At 46.7% G+C, this 26,445-nt stretch overlaps 1 protein-coding gene across 2 annotated transcripts; it reads right to left on the reverse strand.

Annotated features, from left to right (window-relative positions):
- Positions 1–807: 807 nt before the first annotated feature.
- LIPG (lipase G, endothelial type) lies at positions 808–26,445 on the reverse strand (the record flags this gene model as incomplete). Of its 2 annotated transcripts, XM_081212990.1 has the most annotated exons (10): positions 26,066–26,443; positions 20,456–20,649; positions 17,792–17,971; positions 16,448–16,559; positions 14,601–14,825; positions 13,313–13,555; positions 7,969–8,089; positions 5,983–6,201; positions 4,839–4,943; positions 808–3,078 (listed from the first exon to the last, which is right to left on the reverse strand). In XM_081212990.1, exons 1-10 carry the CDS (start codon positions 26,154–26,156, stop codon positions 3,069–3,071), a joined length of 1,500 nt encoding a protein of 499 aa, XP_081069116.1. In that variant the 5' UTR covers positions 26,157–26,443. The 2 variants fall into 2 exon arrangements, with proteins under 2 accessions (XP_081069116.1, XP_081069117.1); XM_081212991.1 differs by lacking the exon at positions 808–3,078 and having other exon boundaries at positions 4,835–4,943; positions 26,066–26,445.

Raw genomic sequence — 26,445 nt, forward strand, 5'->3', positions numbered from 1 at the left:
TCGGCTAGCGGCTGGGTCTCTGGAACGGATCCTGGCCGCAAAACGAGGCATGACTGTAATTTTATTATTGCATTGTTGTAACATTGCAGGTTTGACTTAGTGCATGGCCTCTGGTTTATGTCTTCTAGATGTTAACCGATAATAAACCAGGGTTGCGGCTCATGGTTTGCCCTGAGCGAGACACACCTCATACCTGGATTCAGACTCAAACCAAGGCTTAGCTGACAACCGCAATCTCCTCTCCACAAACCTACACAATTGATGCCAAGCCATAGTTTGACTTAGCATTACAGACACACCTGATCCAAGTGTGGTTTAGTTAGTCAACAAAGTTTCGGGCTTGCCTTGCACAAAATGTTTTCAGGCTGCTTTTGGCGAAGACTGTCTCAGCCCAGCCTATTTCATAATGGAACACAAAACAACCCCCATATACCACCTTTAAAAGGAAGCAGGAATACAACACTTTTTTCTTTTTTACAAAAAAGAAGAAATCACATAAGTTTATTTTTTTCACTTCAAGCTTATAAAAAACTTGTTAGATTCAAAAAAAGTTAGACTCTTTATACATATGTACAAAAACACACATCTGGAAAAACAATAAATAGGGAGGGGTAGAAGTTTTACAAAACCCATTATATACACAGTAAACTGCACAAGGCTTCAGCGCCACTGAATAAATATGTGGCACCCGTATCACAGCTAAGTGGCCAAAGGCTTCAGTTCTATGTGACCAAGAAAACATCTTGACTTTGGTTGGGGCAGGACTAGAGAACAACTGAAAAGTGCTCAGAGAAAAGCATTTTTTAAAAAACAGCAGCTGTTCCCCTTGTCCAGAAGGCTCTTATACCAACCAACATTAGCTTTCCAGTGCACAATAGTGTGCTTCCAACTGGGTAATTCTGTAGTAGCATATTTGTACATAACATTTCACAAACTTTGTTATGGCCAAGGCACTTTTTTGCAACTGGAGGTACACTTCACTCATTTTCAAATACGTGTGTGTGTGTGTGTGTGTGTGTGTGTGTGTGTGTGTTTGTGTGTGTGTGTGTGTAGGGCTGCCATATGTCCAGATTTTCCCGGATCTTATCAGGATTTCAAAGGCGGAATTAACATCTGGGAGGAATTTCCGAAAGGCGGCGTTTTGTCGTGGATCTTGGGCAAGTCAATCGACAAAAAAGCTCAACAACTTTCGAGGTGTCCTGGTTTTTACTTTTTGAAATACGGCAACCCTGCATGTGTGTGTTTGAAAATGTGCATGACTGAATCTCGCAATCATACCGAATTGATCAGCCAGCTTGCATGTAGCTGACTGGGGAGGAGGCAACCATTGTGGTAAGTCACAGAGATGTAGTGAGTCACCTTGTTTGTTGGGTGCATGCTTTGGGTGGGTACTTTGCCGTAGCCTCTGTGGTTATTATTGAATCAATCTCTCCCAGCATCCTTGCAGTTCTGTTAACAGTCTGCAGCTTGGGGATGGCTGAGTTTAAAAGGACATGACCTAAAAAAGCATGAAGCTGGCCGCAAGTTGAAGAATTGCCTATTCTTTTGTAACAGCGAGCTCATTCTCCAAGGACTGATCCATACATGGGCCAAAGCAGTGAGATTAACAACAGGCAGGGAGATTATCGAGGCACAGGGCTTCAAGACCCAATAAGGATGGAGCATGCCCAGTGACAACAGAATGTTGAGCATCTATTGAGGACAGAATAGAAAACCAAAGAGGGGTTATGGAATGGAGTAACCTTAAGGCAGGGATGGCTGGAATCCTTACAGGGGTACACACAACAACATTTTGCTGTAATGCATTTGTTGCATCACAAAACCAAAGCTTGTTTAGAATGCTAGTTTGTTTTGAAATACACACATATATATATGTATGCATTTCAGGGACATCTTTTTTTAGTGTGTGAGTGCAGGGTGAAGTGATTAAAGAGAAGTTATCTGGGGAATTTTTGTACTCAAATGGAACGGAGGTAGTTGTAATCCCGTCCCCCTCTCTTTCCTTGGTAAATGTAGATACCAAAGCACTATTCATTCGGTGGTTCAGGTACTCAAAAAGCTGGCTCATACTTTCAAACTCCTCTAATTGTGTAAGCTGGAGGGGGGGGAATGGCAGCCACCATCACAGTGATAAGTATTTGCTTCCTGTATGCACAATGTTTTCCCATGTGGTAGTGTAGACAATCACCTGGAGAAATTCAAGTCCCTCAACAATGCATGAAATTTTTAAGATCAGCTTGGGTGCTTCCCTCTCAACAAAACACCACACAATAGTAAAAACTATGGCTGAGAATCAACCCACAGTGTCCGTCACATTAACGTTTCAACTTCCTTACACGCTAGGCAGGGCCAATCTGAATATTCAGGAAAGCCACAAGGCACAACATTCCTGCCATTTTACCATTTCACACTGCATGTGTGTGTAAGTGGGAAGATACGTCTGAATATCTGCCCCACATATAAATCCTCCTGCATGTTGAAAACTAGCTTGCCACTCGGTACAGATGTGCTAGAAACAGGTCTTCCAGCCCTTATAGTTTTGAACAAACAGGCGGATTTTGATTTGAGGAAAGGAGACGAAATGTGAGCCCCAATTCCTGCAGTCTGAAATAATACAGTCTCCAAGACTCTTTGCCACATGTTTGGTCCAAATGCAAAGATCAGCCTTTAGAAAAGTGTGGTGCAAAGGCAGAGCTTGCACATGAAAAATTATCAGGATAAAGTGGTTTAGGTGCCTAAGGACTCTCCCAAAGAAGGATAAGTTTAGTAACAGGCTCTTGGGAGTTGGAGGGAGTTATTAAGGGTAGCCACTGAAGCCATAAATATGTGGTGCTCCGATTTTCCTAGAAATAATGTCCATGTCATCACAGTTCTTGGAAATGAGGACATCCATCTTGAAACAGCAAACTGTTGCAAGTGCTAGCAAGAAAGAAAATTAAAAAAGAGTTTGCAGCAACATCTTTTCACCCAGAGCTTGTCTTCTGCAGTTGCCTTCTCCAGTTGAGTTGGCTGGTTAGGTCCTGGATAAATGAAGAACGTCATCCAAGGAGGACATTTCAGTGCATGCTTCATACTGATCTAAAGGTGGAGAAGGGAGCGGGGAGGAGAAGATTTAAATGGCTTGAATGAAATTTCATATAGTCCGACAACATTGCAAAATGGCGAGAAGTCTTCACGGGGCCAAATCTGACATTCGTGGAAACTTATGGAATGTGTGGTTTGACCTAATTGGCAGCAGACTTGCTGAGGACTGGAAAACCACAAGACGGAGCTTTCCATAAGCCACACAAAAGTTAAACTTGCCTTACAATAAAAGCATTCCGTTGGCAAGACTTGACTCAAATCCCACGGGACAGTTAAGAGACGTTCTAAAGCAGACATTAAAGCTCACTTGACAAGGGAAATTCAGAGTTGCATCACTTGCTGCATGATATCCCCTCTGTGCCCACACACCAAAATAAGTTCTGACTGTACAAAGGAAGTCCCCCACCCTCCTTGACCCCTGTGCACCTCCTATATCTGTTGTGCAATTTACCTCAACCCTCTGGAGCAGATTTGCTGTTGGTGCAGGGAAAGGAGATGAGCAAAAGTCCTGTGGTGCAAGCAGAAATCATTCTGCTTGCCAAATAATTTAGCTGAATATTGCCCACAGCACTCAAGATGCTCTAGAGTACAACTACTTTTATACTGTCAAAAATGAGCTATATCATCCAGTATCTTCATGCATTGTGGGGAGGGACTGATACTCAGAGCACGCATGCAGATGTTCCTCAGCTCAATGCATGGCATTTCCAGCAGAAGCAGAGGTAGCCATTGTAGGACCCTCTGAACGTTGCTGCACTTCCAACTCCATCAGTCCTAGCCAGCATGGGTAATGGCTAAGGAAGATGGGAGTTGTAGTCCAACAACATCTGGACGACCTGAAAGTAAAGTTTCAGGGAGCAGAGCCTGAGGAAAACCTCTAGCAGAGACTATGCATTCAGTTCCTAGGCAGTAGGGGCATAAGTAAAGGCAGCCCCACTTGGTTATCTTAGCAAAACATGGTAGGAACTTCCAAGGTTTTCATGTTTACTTGAACTCCAGGTCAACAGAGAGCCTTGCAATGAAACCAGCAGGTTACACTTTGCAATATGGTAGACCTGCAATGTTTGCGCCAGTTATGTTCTAGGGATTGAGCCTGAAGCAAAAATTGTGTACAGTCATACCTCGGGTTACAGACGCTTCAGGTTGCGTTTTTTCAGGTTGCGGACCACTGAAACCCAGAAGTACTGGAACGGGTTACTTCGGGGTTTTGGCAGTCGCGCATACGTAGAAGCACTAAATCGTGCTTTGAACATGCACAGGTGTGCCGAATCGCAACCCGCGTATGCACAGACACGCCGCTGCAGGTTGCGGATGCTGCGGGTTGTGAACGTGCATTCCACACGGATCATGTTCGCAACCCGAGCGTCTACTGTATAGTCAAAACCCAATGGGTTCAGTGGCAGGTGGGATTGCCAAAGTCATTTCCCCCAGAATCCCACCCCCTTTTTAATCTTTAAAAAGTAGTTTGCCACATGTGTAAAGCTGAATGTGCACAAGCTAAATGCATACAAATGGCATTCTTCCTGTACTGCAGAGAAGAGCATAGGAAACTGTCTTACACCAAGTAAGATCAGTGGGTCACCTGGTTCAGTATTTCCTGGGGCGCAGGGTTTCAAGCTAGGTCTCTCCCAGCATTACCCAAAGATGCTGGGGACTGAATCTGGGATCTTCTGCACTCAGAGCACTTGCTTTGCCACTGACCCATAGCCATTACCCAACAGTACATTCATCTTTGGGGACCTGTCAAGGCTTACCTGGTTTGGTTCCTCTTTAGCCACCCATCTCGACATTTTATGAACCAGAGTTCTTCGCCAGGAGATATGTTGGTCTTCTGGGGGTCTTCTGCGCAAAACGTGAGCCTGAAACAAAAAAGGAAAATATGTAACTCCTACAGTCCCAAGACTAAAAGTATCTAGCTGACCATTTGGGGAACAGAACACTGTAGCTTGGTTTGATTTACGAAGACAGCTCCTATATTTGCAGAAAGTGGATATGCATACAGACCTTTGGCTGTATAAGGGTAAAGGTAAAGGGACCCCTGACCATCAGGTCCAGTCGTGGCTGACTCTGGGATTGCGGCACTCATCTCGCTTTATTGGCCAAGGGAGCCGGCGTACAGCTTCCGGGTCATGTGGCCAGCATGACTAAGCCGCTTCTGGCGAACCAGAGCAGCGCACAGAAACGCTGTTTACCTTCCCGCCGGAGTGGTACCTATTTATCTACTTGCACTTTGACGTGCTTTCAAACTGCTAGGCTGTCAGGAGCAGGGACTGAGCAACGGGAGCTCACCCCGTCGCAGGGATTCGAACCGCCGACCTTCTGATCGGCAAGCCCGAGGCTCTGTGGTTTAACCCACAGGCTATTGGACATCAAAGGCCTGCAGTCTCCTTGCTTGGTTTACCATGATGGCCTCATAACAATAAACCAAGGCTAACAGCTGACCGTGGATGCTTCAATCTGTGTTGTTGTTTTTTGCTCCTCCCACTATCACAAGGGAAACAAGGACCCCAGACTTAGCTTTTTGTCCAAATAAGGAGTTGTGTTTGTTTTTCTCCCTGCAAAACACAATCTGTAGCAGAGGTCTGGTCTCGGCTAACAGACCATGGTTTGCATGAAACAAACCCCACCCCCCAGCTGACATGATGCTAAGCTAGGGATTGCGGTTGCTTTCTCACGTGTGACAATGGGAAGGAGCAAAACAGCCCATACTGTTGCATGTATGGTAATCCATTAACCACGGTTTACTGTGACATGCAAACTGAGCTATGTGACTCAAAAATTAAAGAGATGTCTGCAGGATGATGATTTTGGAGTTTCTATCAAGCCCCAAAATATATCCTATTGTCTTGTCTGAATCAGAGTTTGCAATCATTCAATTGCTTAGTGCCCTGGGCTTACTTCTGCTGAGTTTCACCAGATTTCACACGGATCCGCCTGATCTGGAGCTCCTTGGACGAATTCTCAGGCCGAGTCCAGTACATTTTCAACTCTCTCCACAAGCTGTACCAGGACTGAGTGGATCCTTGCCAGGTGAGCTTGATCTTCAAGACATCGCCAACATCTTCTTCAGTATAGACAAGGAAGGTGTTTGTGTAGTTCAGGCCAATCTGCTCAAACCTGAGAATAAGAGGAACACAAGGTTTTGTTAAGGAAGCGCAGAGGCAGGGAGCAACTCATATTTGCTTGTTATGCTTTCGGTGAAACACCCCTAGTTGACTTAACGCTAAGCTAGCAGTTGTGGTTTCTTTCTCCGTTGTGATAACAGGGAGGGGAGCGTGCTACCGTGCTTGAATCCTGCTTGCTGGTTTTCCCAGAGGCAACTGTTCAACCACTGTGAGAGCAGGATGCTGGACTAGATGGGATATTGGCCTGATCCTGCAAGCTCTTTTTATGGTTTTCAAAAACCTGTCTCGTGGTTCATCCTGTCCAGCGATTTTCTAAGTGGTGCTCCAGGGAATCAAACTTATTAAGGGCTTTATTTACTTATTATAGCTTGTCTTTCATGGAGCTTGGATGAAAGGGAACCTATCCGCCACTTCCCATCAAATATGTCAGTGGCAAATCCTATGAGAGGGAAGAGGGGGTGGGAAGCAAAACATACCAATGAAGACTAAGTGTGCCCAGGGGCCATGAAATGTTGACTCGCCATCGGAAGGGGAAAGGACAAAAAATAATAATAATAAATTTTATTTATACCCTGCCCTCCCCAACCAAGACCGGGCTCAGGGCGGCTAACAACCAATAATAAAAACAAGTTGGTTGAAATACAACTTTAAAAACAAGATTAAAATACAACATTAAAACATTAAAATGTAGCCTCATCACAGGAAGAGAAAGGAAAAAAAGAAAGAAAGAGGAGGAGGGAGTCAAATTTATTCTAAGCCAAAGGCCAGGCGGAACAACTCTGTCTTACAGGCCCTGCGGAAAGAAATCTGATCCTGCAGGGCCCTGGTCTCATGAGGCAGAGTGTTCCACCAGGCCGGAGCCAGTGCTGAAAAGGCCCTGACTCTGGTTGAAGCTAATCTAACTTCCTTAGGGCCCGGGACCTCTAGGGTGTTGCTATTTATGGACCTTAAGGTCCTCTGCGGGGCATATCGGGAGAGGCGGTCCCGTAGGTACAAGGGTCCTAGGCCGTGAAAAGCGCACGGGGGGGGGGCAATGGAATGGAATATCTGGGCCAAGGGCATGGCTGCCTGGCACCCTGAAAGGGAGCACTTCACGCTGCAACATTTTGTTGCAGGCCTGCCTCGTTCCTCCACTAGCATTCAGATAAAAGAGTGTGAGGTGTGCACTCAGTTAGTGCTTGGCAACAACATACAGGTAAACAGAGTGCGTGACCACCAGTATACCGAAGAACTGTCTGTGAAGCACATTAATTCAATTACACGCACCAGTTCATCGAAAGAGCATGACATGAAGAAAGTTCCCTCAAGATAAAATGTTTGAAAGCCACTGATGCCATAGTCCATTTTGTCAGCTTTAATCTATCTGCGTACAAATGCGATTCCCTGAGATTTGGCCTATAAGCACAGCAAAATGAGACCGGGCAGCGCGGTGGTGACAGAATGAAATGAACTAGGCTGCAGGTGTGTGTAATAAACCACACACACACACACACACACAGAGAGAGAGAGAGAGAGAGAGAGAGAGAGAGAGAGAGAGAGAAAGCACGCAGGGATACGCTACAACACTTTGTTTTGTTCTTAATGCCAGCTTGAAGTTATCGACAGTCATTTAAATCGCGATCTTTTCTGAAATGAGCTGCTCCAGTGACTCACTCCAGAATCAAGGTTAAGAGAGAGAGAGAAGCTTTATAACAGCCTATTAGTAAAAGAGTCGACTTGAAAGAGGGTGCAGGATTGATCTTTGTAATTCTCCACTTACACTTCCAGAGGCAGGGGCTGGGAGTCCCCATTGGTGCCGTGTAGCGTAACAGAGAAAGTAGGCTCCGTTTCTCCCATGTTTTTGTAGCTGAAGACATGCATTTTCATCTGGTAGTGGAAAACTGCAGAGACACAAGTGAAGACACTTAAACGCAGAGCCAAGATTAGGGCTACAAATCCTTTGTTCCCCTTGAACAGACGCGGTTTGCAAGGCAAGGGCCAATTGGCACGGGATCTGCCCAGTCTTTGCCAAGCGGAGTTGCTGGGACTCTGCGCACATTAACCCTGATCAGGAGCAGATAAGACATAGATGAGGAACCAGAAACGCAGCTGTGTTTCCATCATTTCCCCCTGAGGAAGGACAGCTTTCTCGAGTCTCCTGCAACGACTGGCCATTTACACCTGCAAATTACGTGAAGGGTGCACCCTTGCGAAGGGCCAAGCTGGGATGCTTCCTCAAGGGGAGGGTTTTTAGTCTGCCGCTTGTGATGCAGAGCTCTTTTCAACAGTGCTCCCAGACCTACCACAGCTCTTTGCTGGGAGCAGAGCCAGTGTTCCCCATGCTGGGACATTCAGATTTCACTTAAAAGCTTATTTCCCCTTTAAAGAAGGGACACATTTTCTCAGCATCCTGGGCTTCAGTGCAAACTGCGTCATGGGTCACCTGCACCACCGACGCTCATCTCACTCTATAGGCCGAGGGAGCCAGCATTTGTCCGCAGACAGCTTCTGGGTCATGTGGCCAGCATGACTAAGCCGCTTCTGGTGAAACCAGAGCAGCGCACGGAAACACCGTTTACCTTCCCACCGGAGTGGTACCTATTTATCTACTTGCACTTGCAGCGCTTTTGAACTGCTAGGTGGGCAGGAGCTGGGACCGAACAACAGGCGTGTCATGGGGATTCGAACCGCTGACCTTCTGATCGGCAAGCCCTAGGCTCTGTGGTTTAGACCACAGCGCCATCCGCGTCCCTTTTATTGGGTTCATAGAATCATAGAATTGTAGAGTTGGAAGGGAGCCCCAGGGGTCATCAATTCCAACCCCTGCAATGCAGGAATCCCAACTAAAGCATCCATGACAGATGGCCATGCCTACAGGAAGCCTACAAGTGGGAGCTGAATGCACCAGCGTTCTCCACACATCTGATTCCCAGCAACTGATGTTCAGAGATATACAGCCCCCCAACAGGGGAGCTAGAACACCCTTCAGCACTCAAGAAGAGCGCTGAAGCCCCACACTGGATGGACGCTAACCAGAATGGGTCTACAGCCCCAGGACCCAGGGTTCCCTCCTCCATCCCTGAGTCCCTGACACTAACGTACTCCAGGGTTCCTTGGAACAGTCTTTGATAAACCAGCAGAACCCATCATCAAGAAGAACCATTCTAGAACCATCTACCCCAGCTCCTCTTATAAGGATCAACCAGTGGCTTCATAGAGGATATGTCCATCAGTGGCTATTAGTCATGATGGTCAAATGGGGTCTGGAAGCAAATTAGCTCTGTCCGCAGCATCTGGTGCCTTCATACCCCAGTTGTTGGCTTCCTGGAGCCACCTGTCTGGCCACAGCTAGAAATAGATTCCTCAGCTATAGACTCTTGGTCTGATGTAACCTTCTTCCCATCTTTGCAACCCAGAAATGATGTTGAGGGATCAATGTGGGACCCTCTACACGCAAAACAGGTGCACTGTCATTGAGCTACAGCCCTTGCTCTCATTTCGGCTGCTCGAATAATGTAATTTTCTCCATCCATCCACACACACATATATATGGGTAGCTGGTTCTTTGAAGCTAGAACACAGATAGCCAATGTTGTGCCTTCCAGATTTTGTTGGATGCCAACATCCATCACCTCCAGTCAGCATGGCCAGCGGCTAGGAATTATGAGAATGGTAATCCAACAACATCTATCAGCCTCCAAGTCAGAGGTGGTCCACAAGCTCCACTCTGAAGTTCTCATATGCTGGTAGGTCTATGAGCATCAGTTAGGTGGCCCATGGAAAGGATGGGAAACAGTTGAGAATACCTGCATTTGGTTCTGCACTTGATTAATTTCCCCCCCTAACAATGGAGATCGATGACATTTTGACCAAGGGTGGAATATCCAACTGGCTAACAAAGCCCTGGTCTAGGGCCCAACATTTTTGTAATATGGCACCGGTGCTAAATGGGTTTTTCCTTCACTTGCCTCCCCTTAAATCCAAAAGCAGGATAAATGCTGAGCTGGACCCCAAAACAAAAGCCAACATATTTTTTTTTACATCTGGCTTCACTGAACTTTGCTCAAAAAACAAATAAACAAACACCACCAAAACTTTATTTAACTAATTCATAACCTGCTCTTCATTAAAACTCAATTCCAGGCAGCATATCAATATAAAACGTGATGGGGTGAACTGGAAATTCAAACCACAACAATAAATCAAAACTACATCACTGTTACTTAAAATATGACGTATGCATGTGCTTTGATATCTGAATGAAGGGTTTTTTTAAAGTAGCTTGCTGAGACCCCAAATTTCTTTTAAAGTGGTTTGTTTGTTTTGTTTTTAAAAGTCTGGGAACTCATGGGCATGGGAGCCCCTGATGCTGTCTGGCGCACCATTGAGGAGAGAACCATCAACACATTTCAGATACAGCCTTCTGGTGTCCAAAGGGAGACACCCCACCCCAACCTGACCATTGCTGGGTGGGGAATGATGGGTGTTGTAGTCCAAAACATCTGGGAGGCAACAGGTTGGGGGAGATGTCCCAATGCATATCCTGAGGTGTTTGTGAGGGGAAATCTAATGCAAACACATCCTTAAACTGATGATAGATAAATAGATGATAGATGATAGATAGATAGATAGATAGATAGATAGATAGATAGATAGATAGATAGACAGATAATTTATTATAATAAATTTATAAATGCGATAAGTATATAGACATTTAAAACTTTAAGATAAGCTCCTGCAGAGAGATGACCCAGAGTCACCCATGGAACCGAGTTTGGGAATTTTCTTAACGAACTAGTTTGAGTCCGGGGATAGTCTGCTCCTACAGATCTGTACACAGAATCTGGCGACCATCCGGATCGTCTTATGAAACTGATATTACTTTATTTATTATTTATTTATTATTATTATTATTATTATTATTATTGGGGGGAATATGTGGCCCTACAGGTGCTGTAGGACTACTGCAGCTTCCAACATCCCTGACTATGTAGCCTTGCTACAGAGAGAAAAAACACCTGATGAGGTAAGCAAGCATAAAGCAACTTATTGGAGGGCAAGCTATGTCTTGCATCTGCAATGGTAGGAAAATGCAGGTCTGCCTAGGATGGAGGCATAGTTTTCTCCCATTTGGGGGCACTCATCACCTAGGCTAAAGCCCAGACTTTGCGATGGAGAGGCTACTGAGTTTAGCAGCAGGGGACAGTAGAGGTTAGTAGGCAGAGATTTCTTGGGAAAGTTAGGGAAGCTGCTTTCTAGGAACAGACAAGGAGCTGGTGCAATTGAAAAAGTATTTGTTACCCGTTTCCCATCCAGTAGTTATTCAACTCAAAACTGCCGCTCCCAGAAATGGTTAAGAATCCCTTTTTCCACACCCATCTTCTGCTCCTAATTACAGCTCTCCACAGCTGCTTTTTATCAAGAAACCACTGGCAGATCATCACCCATGTAATGTCTCTTTAAGCTTTTAGATGAATGTCATGATGGCTTTTTTCCCCACCAAGAACCAAAATGTTGCCTGGCTGCTGCCCAGATTTTCTTTCTTTAAAGAAAGACCAAAAAGACAAAAAGAAATTCTATCCTACCGATTTCTCCAAAGACACTATAAGGCAGCCAAGGAACAACAAAAAACAGAATGAAATCACATTAATGCCCTAAAAACCCCACAGATACATTCAAATGAATAAGCAAACGCTATCCATTTGACAAATTCCAGCAGCACAAGAACAATGTCATGTCAGAAATGAGCGGGCAAATAAATGCACCATTAACCAGGTGCCATTTTTAAAAACAAGGTCTTCACCCACACCCTGAAACAGCAAAGCGATGGGGCCCAACAGACCTCGCTTGGTGAGGCAATGCATAGGGCTGGTCCCACGACAGAAAAGGCCCTGCCCTGGTTGGACACCAGCCCCACTTGCCAAGACTGAGGAATCTGAAGCGGGGTTCATATTACTGCCTCCAACTGTGGCTAAAAGCCATCCAAGTTTGGGGCCATCACAGCCTCCTGCAGAAATGAGTTCCATAGTTTAACTGTGTGAAGAAGGACCTCCTTATGTCTGCAATGTATCTTCCAACATTCAGCTTCACTTGAAGTCCACAACTTCTAGTATTATGAAAGAGGGAGTGGGGGAAACCTCCATCCTCTTTCTCTCTGCCATGCATAATTTTATAAACTCCTATCATGTCACTTCTTGCTCGCTTCTTCTCTAAACTAAAAACGGGTCACTTGGTGCCACTGTGATTTCAGATGATTGATGGGCAGGGAGCTCTGTCCACCTGCCAGTCATGGCCCACAGGGTAAAGATCAGAGGCAGAGCTGAGATGGGGTGATACATTCATAGTGATACATTCTTTATCAATCTTCTGAGTGAAATATACAAAACCTTGTGCAAAGCCACAAATGCTTTAGGTAAAAAGATAAAGAAAACAAAAGACTGAGTTAAGCATTTGAAAAATCCATTGAAACCAGGCATTATAAGTTCATCTTAGACTGGGTAGTTCATAAGTCTCTGTGGCTTTGCACAAGGTTTTGTATATTTCTCTCAGACGATTGATAAAGAATGTATATACTTTTTTGGGTAATTGTTGTGTGTATATTAGTCGCCAATGTGTTGCCTGAGTCGTACCACTACTACCCATGGGGGTGGAGCAAGCCGGCCATGGCGGGCTGGTTTCTCGCGGGGGGAGCGACGCCACTTTGCCAGCAGCCTTCCTCCCTTCCCTCTTCCTTTTGACAGCTTGGGGGAGGCTCTTCCCCCAGGAAACAGCCCAGGAATGAGGGGCAACAGTGCGACTCCCAAGCCTCCCCCGAGCTGTCAAAATGAAGGGGGAAGGGGTGAAGGCCGCCGGCAAGGTGGCACAGCTTCCCCGACGGCCAGGGGTAGACATGGGAGTCTCAGGCAGGCGGCGCGCCAAATGTCACCCCACCCCCAGTGATGACACCTGGGGCACACCGCCCGCCCCGCATTCCCAAGTTCAGCATTTCAGCAAAGGAAACCTGCCCCTTGCAGCATGCAACCTTTTCGCTGGGATCTGCAAGGAGTGCTTCGGATGCTGGCTCTGCAAACAAAAACGGAAGTTCTCCGTGACTGACGGAACGCCGAAGGAAGAAAGGGACCTACCTTTGAAAGGCATGTCGGCCCGTGTCTTCAAGTACATTTTGGTGTTCCTCTTGTTCCGCATTTTCTTGGCGTTGTAGCCAATGCCGTTGCAGCGGTTCTTGCGGCAGCTCAGACAGATGCCCTTGCGGAAGCGGCTGGAGTCCGTGCACTGGAAGGCAAAGCTCTGCTTATCCTTGTTCACAAGGGAGTCCACAAAGAGGTGCACGGACCGTTCGTGTTCGCACCTCACAGCCTCCCCGATATCTAGATGGACAGACAGGGAGGAGGAGGGGAAACAGTCGTAAGGCAACAAGCCAGCCATTTAGCATTCTCCACCTCCGTGGTGGAAAGGCAGGCACACGTGCAGCAAGATTTACAGATCTCTAGGTCCTTTGTAGTTTAGCGCAAGCCAGACTTGGCCACGGACCAGGCAGGCCTCTGGCCAGAAATTCTGCCGTGCAACCGGAAGCGTACGTTGTAGGAGGCATCCGAAAATGCAATGCAGAGCCTAAATATAGGCCATCTAATAATCTTCAGTCGTTTCACGAACCGAAATGGCTTTATTTTTTCCACTAACATTTTAATAGGATTCAAAGAATTTGGCAAATGCTTGCCAGATCACACAAGTGCTTTTATCCCATTGGCCAGAAAAGGCAGGAGTCCGTTTATGGTTTCATGAGGAGATAAGTAGAAGGATGTCAGCATAGCTTGATGTGTCTATAAACCAGGCTTCCTCAACCTCGGCCCTCCAGATGTTTTTGGCCTACAACTCCCATGATCCCTCGCTAACAGGACCAGTGGTCAGGGATGATGAGAATTGTAATCCAAGACATCTGGAGGGCCGAAGGTTGGGGATGCCTGGGTTATTATATTGTGAATTGCTTCAAGTTGTCTAATGGGAAGAGATTCATGAATGAAATAATTTTTCTTCATCATCCTTAATTTTATAACAACAGAGGAGCTGAGGCTGAGAGAGACTTTCTCAAGAATTCACATAGCAGGGGAGAAAGCAAACCAGGGGCATATTGACTCATCCGTCAGTGTTAGTCATTACACCACAATAGCTTTCCCAGATCTGCATACTAGCATATCAGGTTTTGCAATGAATAATCCCCTCCTCCTACACACCTATGCATCTGTTTAATGTATGTAAGCCAGGAAGTATTTTGCAACTAGAGGGTTTGCATCTTCTTAGGCTGAGGACAGCATCTTACCAAGGGCAAATTACTCTGATGTGGCAGAGTTAGCAATCTCTGTGACCCCCCTGCCTGCCCACCACCACCACCAAAATACAAGCAGAAAGCCTTACTTCCGTAGGCAAGGGACCCCAAGACATCACTCAAGCCGCAGCCTGGCTGGACATCTCCTCCATTTGGGTAGATGTCAATGTGACCCACGGGCATCTTGATCCCAATGCTGACCCCCAGCGTTTCCCTCGTGTACGTGTGCAAGACGTCCACAAAGTCTGCATCGTCAGGAGAGAGGCGTCGGTTGGGGTCGACTCCTTCGAACATCGGGCCGGCTGGATCCAAGCCTGCAGAGGAATACGGTTGAGATGGACGCAGGTATTTCATTGGAAGCTACCTTACAGTATACTAAAGCCAGACTATTTCCCCACTCAGACCAGCACTGCCTATTCTGAGTGGCAGCAGCTCTTCAGAGTTGTGGACAATTCCTACCATCTCCAGTCATTTTCACAGGAGATTCCAGGAACTGACCGGGGGGGGGGGGTGTGCTTCTGAATGCAGTTCAGGTGCTAAGGCTAAACAATCGCCCCTCCCCTAATTTCAACTTCATTTTAAAAATCACTATTTCTAACATTTGTGAAATGGCAATTTTTTGGCCACGCACACCTGCATTCTGAAAATGGTACCATCCATTCTATCACCCCGTTCTCCTGCCAGGCCTTGAGTCACAAATGATTACCTTGCGTACCCCCAGAGGCTATTGGACTCCAACTCCTATCAGTCCCGTGCAGCACGGCCAATGGTTAGGGATGATGGGAACTGTTGTTCTACAACACCCCAAGGATCACAGGGTCTTTACTACTCCTCTGGGTTTGCTGCAAGCAGCAGTGGATGTGGATGTGGATGTGCAATAAGCCACTGGGCTAAGATGACATTTCTGTTATCTTTCCATAATTGCTCCTTCTGCCTTTGGGGCAACCCTCAGCCCTTATCTGTGGGATGTGATGCATAAGTAGCAGTCAAGTACAACATTCCTTGTTTTCCTAGAGTGGACATGCAGGGGAATGTTTGGTCCAGCCAGTCAAAAACTTCCTGTTTCCTCCTGGCTGGGACATACTTCCTTTGTATGTGACTAGAGGTGGGTGTGACCTTACCTGTCCAGGTAACAAAAAGGACAAGGCACACTGCACACACTCTCTCTTTGACTTCCTCCGTTGTTGGAACAGCTTTTTAGCTAGAGACTGCTTCTAGCCAACATAGGACACTGGGATTGTCCCCATATGGGATAGATCCACACCTATATACTTTGTAACTAAGTCTGCCTTCAGGGATTCAACTGTGAACTGAATGTGAGTAAACCTCTTTTATATACTTTACACAAGGTTGCGGCGTGTTTATTCTTTTAAGAGGGGTATAAGGGATCTTACCAGGAACCTTCTAGTGAGAGGCTTACACAAGCCTGCAACCAGTTATCCGCTGTGCGTTTAAAGGGGGAATGTGAAACTCTGCTAAGTGAAGGAACCTGCTAGCACAAGTTAGGAAGGATATTCATAAACAATATATCCTCTCCTGCCTCCCTGAACATTCCCGCATTATCCTCATTTACAACCAGTTCCTTACACAGAGCAGGAATATGCAGGGATCGAACCTGCGATATTGGCGACATCAGAACCACGGTCTAACAAACCGAGCCACACGCTTAGCATGGTCTGAGCCACACCATCAGGCAAGCAGAGAGGGGAAGTTCAAACCACCCCAGCCTGTCTGGGAGTAGCTTCCAGCCAAATGCAAAACTGTTCCAGCCGAGACTTACCTTGAGGCTGTGCATGCAGATTCAGGATTCACCTGGTGTGTCACATGCCACAAACCTGCCTCAAGCAGAGGATGGGGCTTTCAGCAGTTTCAGAAAACCACAAGGCAACAACGCACACGAATTCATAGGAGGCGAGGGGAAAGTTGGTTGGCTTACCTGTAATTCTGCCAATTGTCCCCATAGCATAGTTCCCAGCATAGCCAGCAACGTGGGCCCCCAGGCTGTAGCCAATCAGGTGGACGTTTTGGAGCTGGAAGCGTTCTTTCTCCTGCAAGAGCAACATGAACAGGATCAAGCCAGTCGCTCATGGAAGAAGAAAACTTTTGAACAGAATTCAGTAAGGGCGTCAGAAGAGCTTGATGGTTCAGGCTGATGGCCTGTCTAGGCCAGCATTCTGTGCTTGCAGTGGCCAACCAAACACCTCTAGGAAACCCACCATCAGGATTCGAATACAAGAGCAACTCTCCAGTTCTGGCAATTGGTATTCAGAAGCATTGGTGCTTCCCAACTCTGGAGGGCAGAGCGCAGCCTTCATGGCTAATCGTCATGGTAAAAGAGTATGCAAAGGGTGCACACAGGAACAGGAAAGGTTCAGCTTTACGAAACACATTGTGCCTTCAGCTGATGACGCAAGGAACATTCGATGCCTTTGGCCAATAAACCTTGTTTTCTACACCCTCAGCTTTAGGTGGTGCAAGTTGCTTCATGCAGGTTTTTCCACCCCCAAGAAACAGAAGGCGGAACTGATGTTATGGGAAGCAAAGCAGGGCCAAGCAATGGTAGGTAAAGACGTAAGAGCAAAACTATGCATTCAGAGTGAATGTTCAGGGACAGCCCCTTCTGGACATTTTACATGGCAGCTGCAGGGGAACCACAGGGTCTGAGTGCTCCCCGATTCGTCTGTAAAATGCAAGCACGCCTGGGGTAAGGTTAGAACCCAATGTACTGGCGTCATGGGCAAGGCAGATTCTGCTCATCTTCCTGGTGGCTGCCCACTCAAAGCTGCCATCTTTTCCCTGCAGTCTGAAGTGTTAAAGTCCAGAAAGAGCCGTACCAATCAGCAACTATGGATTAAAATAAGCAGTTATGGATATGTGGAAGTTGCCTTATTCTGAGTCTAGTACATCTGTATGTATGTATTCTTTTTATTTAAATGTTGTATAAACTGCATTTGGACCATGGTGGAGCTGATGGGAGCCCAACACCACCTTCAGGACCATCCCTGTTGTATAGCTTAAAAGATCACACATCCTGGGTTTTTGGACGATGGCTCTGGTGCCTGCAGTTTCAGTTTGCATGGGATGAGAAGCGCCAGCATCAGCAACGCCACCTGCCCCATCCCACCAATCAACAGCTTGGCACGCAGCCTGCTGTGTGATGCCAAAGATGGCATCCCCTGCCAGGTCCTGCAGCATCCAGGTTGACATTTCTGGAGCAATGGTTGCTTTCCCATGCAGTTTTTGCTGCTCAGGAAATGGGAGGTTTCCAGCTTGAAGTTACCTGCAACCAGTTAAGCAGCTTGGCCACTTCCTTCCCAACCACTCGGGTGTAGTTCACAGCATCTGTGTACAGCTGGTGGGCAAGAGGGAGCCAATCGACCACCACCACGTTGGCGTCCTTCTCTCGCTCCTGCAAAGCTGACACGACGCTCCCCAGCCAACTCTCAAACATGCCAGTCATCTGGAAGAAGAATCCATGTTTAGTTCCTTTCTGGCCAAAGGAGGACCAGCAAGAGAAGTATCTTGGCAACCTTCTACCATATGTGGTGGACATGTTCAGAGATCAGAAAGTTCTGGGACACGATCCATGAAGAAATAAAAAGTTACTAAGAACTTCACATAGCAAAAGACCAGAAACATATCTTTGGGGAATATTGAATAGTGATATTCCTAGAGAAAATACTAAATTATTTCTGTACGTGACATCAGTGGCGAGAATCTTGGTGGCTACCGTAAGTACTAGAAGGGTAACCAGGTACCGACCAAAGAGGAATGGTTATGTAAATTATGTGAATATTTGGAGATGGCCAGATGGACGGATATAATAATATTAAAGCCAATGAATACAGTCAAGAAGGAATGGAAGTGCTTGAATGATTATTTAGAAAGACAAGGTCCAAAAGTAAAAATTTGGCTGTGTCTAGAATGACCTTGTGAATGGAAAAGGGGAAGCATACATATATACATATCTATATATTAAGATGAAAACATTACTGAAATACAGATAAAATATGAAATGTGAAAGGAAGTGTTGTGAGAGTGATGGACGTCTATTATTACTATTATTTTGTAAAATAGTGTTTATTGTATTGAAATATTATACTGTTCTTTATTCTTTTACTGTCTGCTTCTCTTTGCATTTTTCTTTTTCTTCTTTCTTTTTTATGTTAGTCTTTATGTATGGTTTGGTATTGATGTATTTACTTTGCAATATATATATATATATATTTAAGAGAAGTATCTTGGCTTTCTGAGGACTGAGAGGAATCAGTGCCTACGTGTTTCTAGCAGGGTTTTTATAGTGTATTTAATGTGCTGCTTTGGGATCCTTTGAGGGTTTTGGCCAAAGGTTAGAACTGACAAAGCAAGTGCCTGAGAGAGGGTTATGGTTTAGAATTTCACGCTAGGAGTCACCTAATACCAGTCACCTCATCTCTCACACCTTATTCTGTTAATCTAAAGCTAGTGGCTTTAAAAACAACAATACCAAGCTGTGAATCAGAAAGCTCCTAGGTCAAATATCAAACCCAGCAGGAATTAACTAGGAAGTGTTGAGTCCCTTACAGAAACCTGCCTTTCCTACATAAGTTCACCAAAGGGTTTCAAAGAATCATAGAAATGTACCGTATCTTTTGCTCTATAGGACGCACTTTCCCCCTCCAAAATTTAAGGGGGAATGTGTGTGCATCCTATGGAGCGAATGAAGGCTCCTTCGCTTCAGCGATAGCAACGTGAAGCCTCCGAAGCGCAGAGGGAGCGCTCCCTCCACGCTCCGGAGGCTTCGCGTTGCTTTCGCTGAAGCCGGGAGAGCAAGACTCTCCCAGATTCAGCGAAAGGAATCTGAAGCCTCCGGAGAGCAGCGGGAACTCGCGCTGCGAAGGCTTCAGGGATAGCCGCCTGAAGCCTTCGGAGCACAGCGGGAGGTCCCGCTGCACTCCAGAGGCTTCGAGTTCTTTTTGCTGAAGCCGGGAGAGCAAGACTCACCCACAGAGTCACCCACTCTGTTGGGTTGTTTTTTTTTTTTGTTTTTTTTTTTTGTTTTGTTTTTTTTAATTTAACCAACAACCAAAACGCAGTGAAAACAGTGAAACCCCCGCAGGCGGCTGATACATTGGGTATGCATAATCAATAATAACATATTCAAATCAACAATATGTACAATTCTATATACCGTAACACTCCTCCCTCCACAAGGTTTATTTAGCTTTTAACATTTTAATTACCCCAAATTGTTCAAACCAAATTAATTCAATATCTTCTCAAACCAATCTTCCTTCTACTCACTGACCTTAAACCCTTTCATTTTATGTTTCTTCACAGTTAGATATTCTAAGATTATAATATTTTTCAATTTTTCCCTCCGTTGGTTCACCCCTAGCTCTTCTGCATTTTTCCAGTTACTCGCTATAACCTGTCTGGCTGCAATTACCATCAATTTTACCCATTTACATTCCTCTTTTGTTTCTAACTCAGAGCTGCTCAGGCTAATAAGAACCATTAAATTAGATATTTCCACCTTCCTACTCACAATTCCCGATATTTCTATACCAATCTGTTTCCAGAATTCATTAACTAATGGACAATTCCACCACATATGACTGCATGTTCCCATCACTCCACATTTCCTCCAACAATTCTTACTTCCAGATTTTGTAATATGACATAACCTTACACTGTGTTGGTAAGCCAGGAGCCAGGAGTAGTGCCACCTCTGTGGTCACTACTTCCCAGTTACTCAGCACCAAGCAGAATGTTTTGCCCAGAGCCCTCAAAGGGACTCAAACCAAGTGAAAAACTGGTTTCTCTCTTGAAGTGTTTATGGCTTTAAAAACAATGGATTGAGGATCAACAACCCCCACCCAAAATGCCATAGGATACACACACACACAGAGTTCCTCTTATGCTAAGAGCAACACGAAGCAGCAAAGAATTCTATTCTACTTACCGCCCATCCATGAATAACGAAGAAGCTTTTAGCAGAGACGTTAAACTTGCAGTCTTCCAAATGCTGGTCTTGGCCCGTAGTGAGGTAGCACCCTTTGTCTTCTAGGTCTCTAGAAGTGCGGACATTGAATTTCACCGGCAGCTTGAGAACTTTCGGCGGTTCAGCTGGCTTTAGCAGCTGAGAAACGCCAACATCTGAAACATGAGCACTTACTGGTTAGGGTTTCCATACGTTCGGAATTTCCTGGATATATCCAGAATACTGCAGTCGGCAGCGGTGTCCGGGTGGAAATCGGTACAACTGTCCAGTAAAATCCAGGCATATGGCAGCCCATGTCAGCAGTGCCGTTTTGGCCGCTTTTCCATGAAAATAGCTCAAAAACGGCATTTTTTGTGATTTCGCCAAAAGAGCTTAACAGCTTTTCGGTCCGGATTTTCACTGTTTGAAATATGGCTACCCTATTACTGCTTAGCATCACCCGGCAAGGGATGAATAAATTGCATAAAAACTGTGGACAGTTTACAGCGATCTAAAGGTAAGGTGTGATCCCTAAGGAACCGGCAGCCACAGCTAGGGCTTTTTTTCAGCCGAAACTCACAAGAACTCAGTTCCGGCACCTCTCAGGTGGGCGCCATTGCCATTATAAGAGAACAAGGGAGGCATTCATGGTGAGTTCCGGCACTTCTAGAAAAATAGCACTGGTCACTATCATGTGTTACTACCAAAACTACTTTGCAGTTTTAGAGCAGGGATGTGGGTGGCGCTGTGGGTTAAACCACAGAGCCTAGGGCTTGCTGATCAGATGGTCGGCGGTTCGAATCCCCGTGACAGGGTGAGCTCCCGTTGCTTGGTCCCTGCTCCTGCCAACCTAGCAGTTCGAAAGTACATCAAAATGCAAGTAGATAAATAGGTACCACTCTGGCGGGAAGGTAAACGACATTTCCATGTGCTGCTCTGGTTCGCCAGAAGCGGCTTAGTCATGCTGGCCGCATGACCCGGAAGCTGTACGTCGGCTCCCTCGGCCAATAAAGCGAAATGAGCGCCGCAACCCCAGAGTCGGTCACGACTGGACCTAATGGTCAGGGGTCCCTTTACCTTTACCTTACCCTTGTCTCATATATGCAGGTGGGCTTCCATATGCCCACATTTCATCAGGCCCACAACTTTGAGCTAAAGTCTACAAGCTTACATGAGCACGTTCTCCACAACCAGGTATAGCAGGGGTTGTCAGGAGCTCATCCTACACTTGAGTAGGACCCTGGCAGAGACACATGCCCGACTGGCATGTTCTCTCCCTCCTGGTCGATCGTTTGGGAGCTTCAGAAGCTTTCTTCACCCCAAACATCACAGTGGCCAATGCCAACAGACATCGGCACACTTAGGGATCTGCAGAGTCTTCGCAGCTTGCATGACAGACCTCAGCAACTCAGCATTTTGGCTAATCTACTTTATTTACATATAAACAGACACAGAGCACTGTGACATGGCTCCCTCTCTCCCTAGCATCAGACAGAAAAGAGAAAGAACAAAGGACAATAGTCCCACCTCACGGAACACAGTAACACAAACATCCTGTCTCTGTCACTTCCCAGTTTGTGGAGTCAAAACATACACCGTCATGTGATAGACAACAATCCCATGACTGCAATCATGGAGCAGGAATTCTAATGGGGTAGCCAATGCTGTGCTCTCCAGAGGCAGCTGGACTACAACTCCCATCATCTCTGACCATCGGCCATGTTGGCTGGGGCTGATGGGAGCTGGAGTCAAGCAACAACATCTGGGAAGGCACAGTTTCCCCCCCCCCTGCTCCTTGCAGTGCAAGCTCACACATCAAAACATAATTTATCTCCTCTCCACCACTCCCAACAGTCAGATCATATCCAGACCCTGAAACCCACCCATACATGGACTGCTGTGGGCCCCTGCCTGCCTAGGGGGCAGGTGTAGAGAGTTGGGGAATATGCACACTTAAGGACTGTGCACGCATTTCCGCCACGTGCAGCCGACAAGCATAGAGTGGGACAGGGGATCATGCCCACGAGCCTCACACGCTCTCTCTGTGCATTCATCATAAGGCAGCCACAGTCCTAAGCTGCATGCAGGTGGGCTTTTTGGGTGCAACTGAGAACTGTGCTAACTCCCTGGGGCCCTGGGTGCCTGAGGACCTGCAAAATTCCCCATGAAGGGGTTGGGCACCCACAAATTTCAGTGCCAGGGCGTGAAACTGTGCACAGAGTTGGTATGCACAGAGGCTAGGTTCATGCAGGATGCTAAACACAGGCAGAGGAAAGAATGGAAGCAAAGTCCAAATCTTAGCTCTGGTTCTTGCACTGCAAGGGGTTGGATTAGATGGCTCCTTGCAGTCCATTCCAATTCTGCGATTCTATGATATGAACATTGACTCAGCAGCAGCATAACGTTTGCACAATCTTATAGTCTCCTGCAGAACCATGGCAAGTCATCCTGTCCTCATCCAAATTTACACCAAGGTTCTAGCTTAGTGGTTCCTGAACTTACTCAGGCCACCTCCTCCCCTTCGTTTCATAAACTCATTCCAATACCTCCTACCCTACCCTATAAAACTCATGATTCAGAAAGGTCGTTTGCACAACCGGCTAAGGAAGATAATAACACGATGAATTTCTAAACAGTAACAATCAATTGCACATTTATCCAAAGTCCTGTTAGAACTATTTAGTTGAATTAATTCAGCAAAATTGATGAACTTGATCCAATGATACCCAGAGGTGGAGATAACTGCTGTGCACCTGGGGGCAGGGCTAGCAGCCCATGGGATGGGGCTAGTTGCCTGTGGGGGCGGGGCTAGCCACCCATGGCAAGTGCCCCAGGGGGTGCAACCCATGGCAAGCAGCGAGCGGCCCAGGGGGTGGGGCGGCAATGTCACCCCCCTCCGGGGATGACACCCGGGGCCAGCCGCACCGGCCGCACACACACACCCCGCCAGTGACGATACCAGCTTCTCAAAGTCCAATAGCCATTTACACTTCCAGCACCCCTTGCCTCTTAGAGACCCCCTAAGTTATCCCTCCAACACCCCCCCGGGGTGGTACCACCCACTTTGAGAAGCACTGCCATAGCTCTGTGTTTCAACCCCTTGGATTCAGTAACTGCAGGAGATTAAAACCCTGCAAATATTTCACACAGGAACACGAGTAGCTTGCGGAAAGAATACTGCCATGAAGGCCATTTAAACTCAATTTTGGGAGAAAATTGCTCATTACATGCATGATTCAATTAGACGTGCACTCTTCCTAGACATGCAGACCTGGCTTTTGACCAACACTCTATTTCCATGCAAAAATCCCAATGTATCTCTTAATCCTAATATATCCTCTATGCCAGTTTAATATCAAGAAAAATCCAGAAACCTGTCCTTTCCCTCCTTAAGGCAGCAGAGGTGACCAGCTTATCCAAACAAGGAATACTTCACAGTTTAAGCTGCATTTGCAAAACACATCAGTAGAAACAGTGAATTTCAGACGCAATCAAGTAGAACTACATGGAGTTACACCTTAGTGGCACACTGACTTACTTTTTATGGTAAGTCACAGAACCAGTTCAGCAGCCTAGGCTAAGCACACGTCAGCAGGTGAGGCAGAGAGTGCCCCTGATTAAGGATTTCTGACAGGTTGCCTGCGAGATAACAGAGGGCACCAGGAGCACATCAAGCAACGGAGCAGTGAGCTCTTGAATTCGTACAAAACTCCGGCTGCAGGCGCACCATACATTTAAAGCCCCCGTCTTTTCTCCCAAAGAATTCTGGGAGCTGTAGTTTGCCCCAAATAAAGCTACAGCTCCAAGCACCATCAAGACACTACAATTCCCAGGCTTCTTTGTGTGATTAAAATGCTTTCAATGCATGGTGTGACCAGCCTGAGTCTCCACTTGTTTTCATGCTTGCCCTCTAAGCAGTGCTTACTCCTGGGAAAATGGGCCCAGAATCCTCATATTACCCATCGTCATGCTTAGCACCACCTATTTAAGATCTTGCAGAGGCAGGTCAGGTTTTCAGCATCAAAGCCATGCTGCCATATTGTAAGAAGCTTCAATGTGCAGTTTGAATATATGCCAGGGTTCATTGCAGCTTCCCCTTCCCCAAAAAAGAAACTGCTAGAATCCGCCCCGCCCCCCAAAAAGAAACCTCTAGTTAAAATCTAGAATGCGAGAACAATCACCAGCTTCTAAGCATGTGACCAGAGGGGCTCTTTTTCACCATGCAAGTCAAACAATCACCAAGCATAAAGAGGGCTTGCTGAGCAGGCGGTAAAATTCAAGCTAGGCTTTGAGGTTTGAAATTAAAAATAAAAGCACCAGCTAGCTGTCACTTTCCCCTCTCCATGCACTTATTAGCCTTGCCTCTAGCCAGATTTAAAATTAAAAACTCAGGACATAGTGAAAGATTCTCTCTTTAGGCACTTGCTATTAATAGCGGAAGAACCTTGATCATCAGCTCCATTAAATATGAGACGCTGGTGCTATAAATCACGAGCACTGCAAGCCCATCGTCAATGGAACAGCAGGCTAAAATAAGGCACTTGCAAGCGCAATTCAGTCTCTACTCAGAAGTACAACTAAATTCAATGGAGATTACTTCCAGGTAAATTGCCCTACAATCACAGGCTAAGTTTCTGAAATAGCAGCTGATTCTACACAGGCACATCCCAGTGTGGTCTTCCCCCTATGCAAGCGCCGTTAGAGGAAAGGCTATAGTTGCGCCCTTTTAACATTCCCCATTCTTTTCAACGCGGCTTGCACCGAGTGTCCTCTTGGAAGAGCAAGATTTTTAAACACTTTATGAGCCAGACCCAGGATCACAAAGCTAGACAGAAGGCGTCGTGGTTTAGAAGCAGGGAGACCAGATGACACAGAGTCCAGCTGCTCTTTCACGCATTACAAGATGCAGCAGAGAGCTCACCAAACAGCAAATCACGTCCGCGCTTCTCACCGCCACAGCTGAAAGTTAGAGGCAGGCATCGCCTCGGCGGCGAGGCAAGAGATGCGCTCCGCTTGCCTTTCCCCACCGGCGAAATGTTCCAGTTCCCTTTGTTGGTCTGGGGAGTTCCAAACACGAGGCTTAAAGCCGCACTCGTATCGCTTCACGACCACAAACCTTACAATTGTCTCACACTTTCACATTCAGCTGTCTCTCTCCCACAAACACGCCCATTCCAGCTCCAGAAACGAAACACAGAATGGCAAAGTTGGAAGGAACAGCAAAGGCCAACTCGGGTGGAACTCCCTGCAGATGCCGGCAATGAAATCCACATCTCCAGAACGAAAGAGCAACTCAAGTCTCGCGCATCCCAGCACCCAGGTGCGCCGCACACCACTAACGCGCAATAGGCAAAAGGCGCACCAAAAGCAGGCAGGCTGCGCGCGGCTCCCTACCCATCTGCTATCCCAGCGCCCACTTTGTCCCGCTACCGCCCCAGGGAGAAAGCCACCCTGCTAGGGTTGCCATATGTCCTTTCCCCCCCATACGTAGAATCGTCGTAGCGATCCATAGTTAAAAGTAGAAGTTGGCGAACGTGTACTCTTTTTTGCTCTTCAAAATATGGCAGCCCCACACGCTGCAGCCCCGCTTACCTCCCTGGGGGTCCCTCTCCGCTTGCAAGGCGTCCTCCCGGGGCGCGCAAGAGGCGAGAGCGATGCACACCAGGATGGCAAAAGTTCTCATCGCTCCAGCAAACGCCGAGTCGTCTTGTCCGCCTCCTCCTTCCAATACTGCACTTGACTTGCTGAGGCTGCTCAGACTTCTTCAGAGCCGGCTTTTTCTTCTTTCTTTTTCTTTGGGGGGAAGGGGACGAGATGATGCTGAGCCTGCAGAAACGGCAAAGCACCGGGCTTTCTCTCTCTCTAAGGAGGAGGTGGAGATGGAGAAAGAGGCGAGAGGCGCGCGCGCGCGCAGAGAGCCAAGCAACTAACTTGCAAGCGCAAGGGCGCAGCAACCAAGCGGAGCAACCGGC

Source organism: Podarcis bocagei (assembly GCF_964188305.1).
Source record: "Podarcis bocagei genome assembly, chromosome: 11".
Classification (NCBI taxonomy): Eukaryota; Metazoa; Chordata; class Lepidosauria; order Squamata; family Lacertidae; genus Podarcis; species Podarcis bocagei.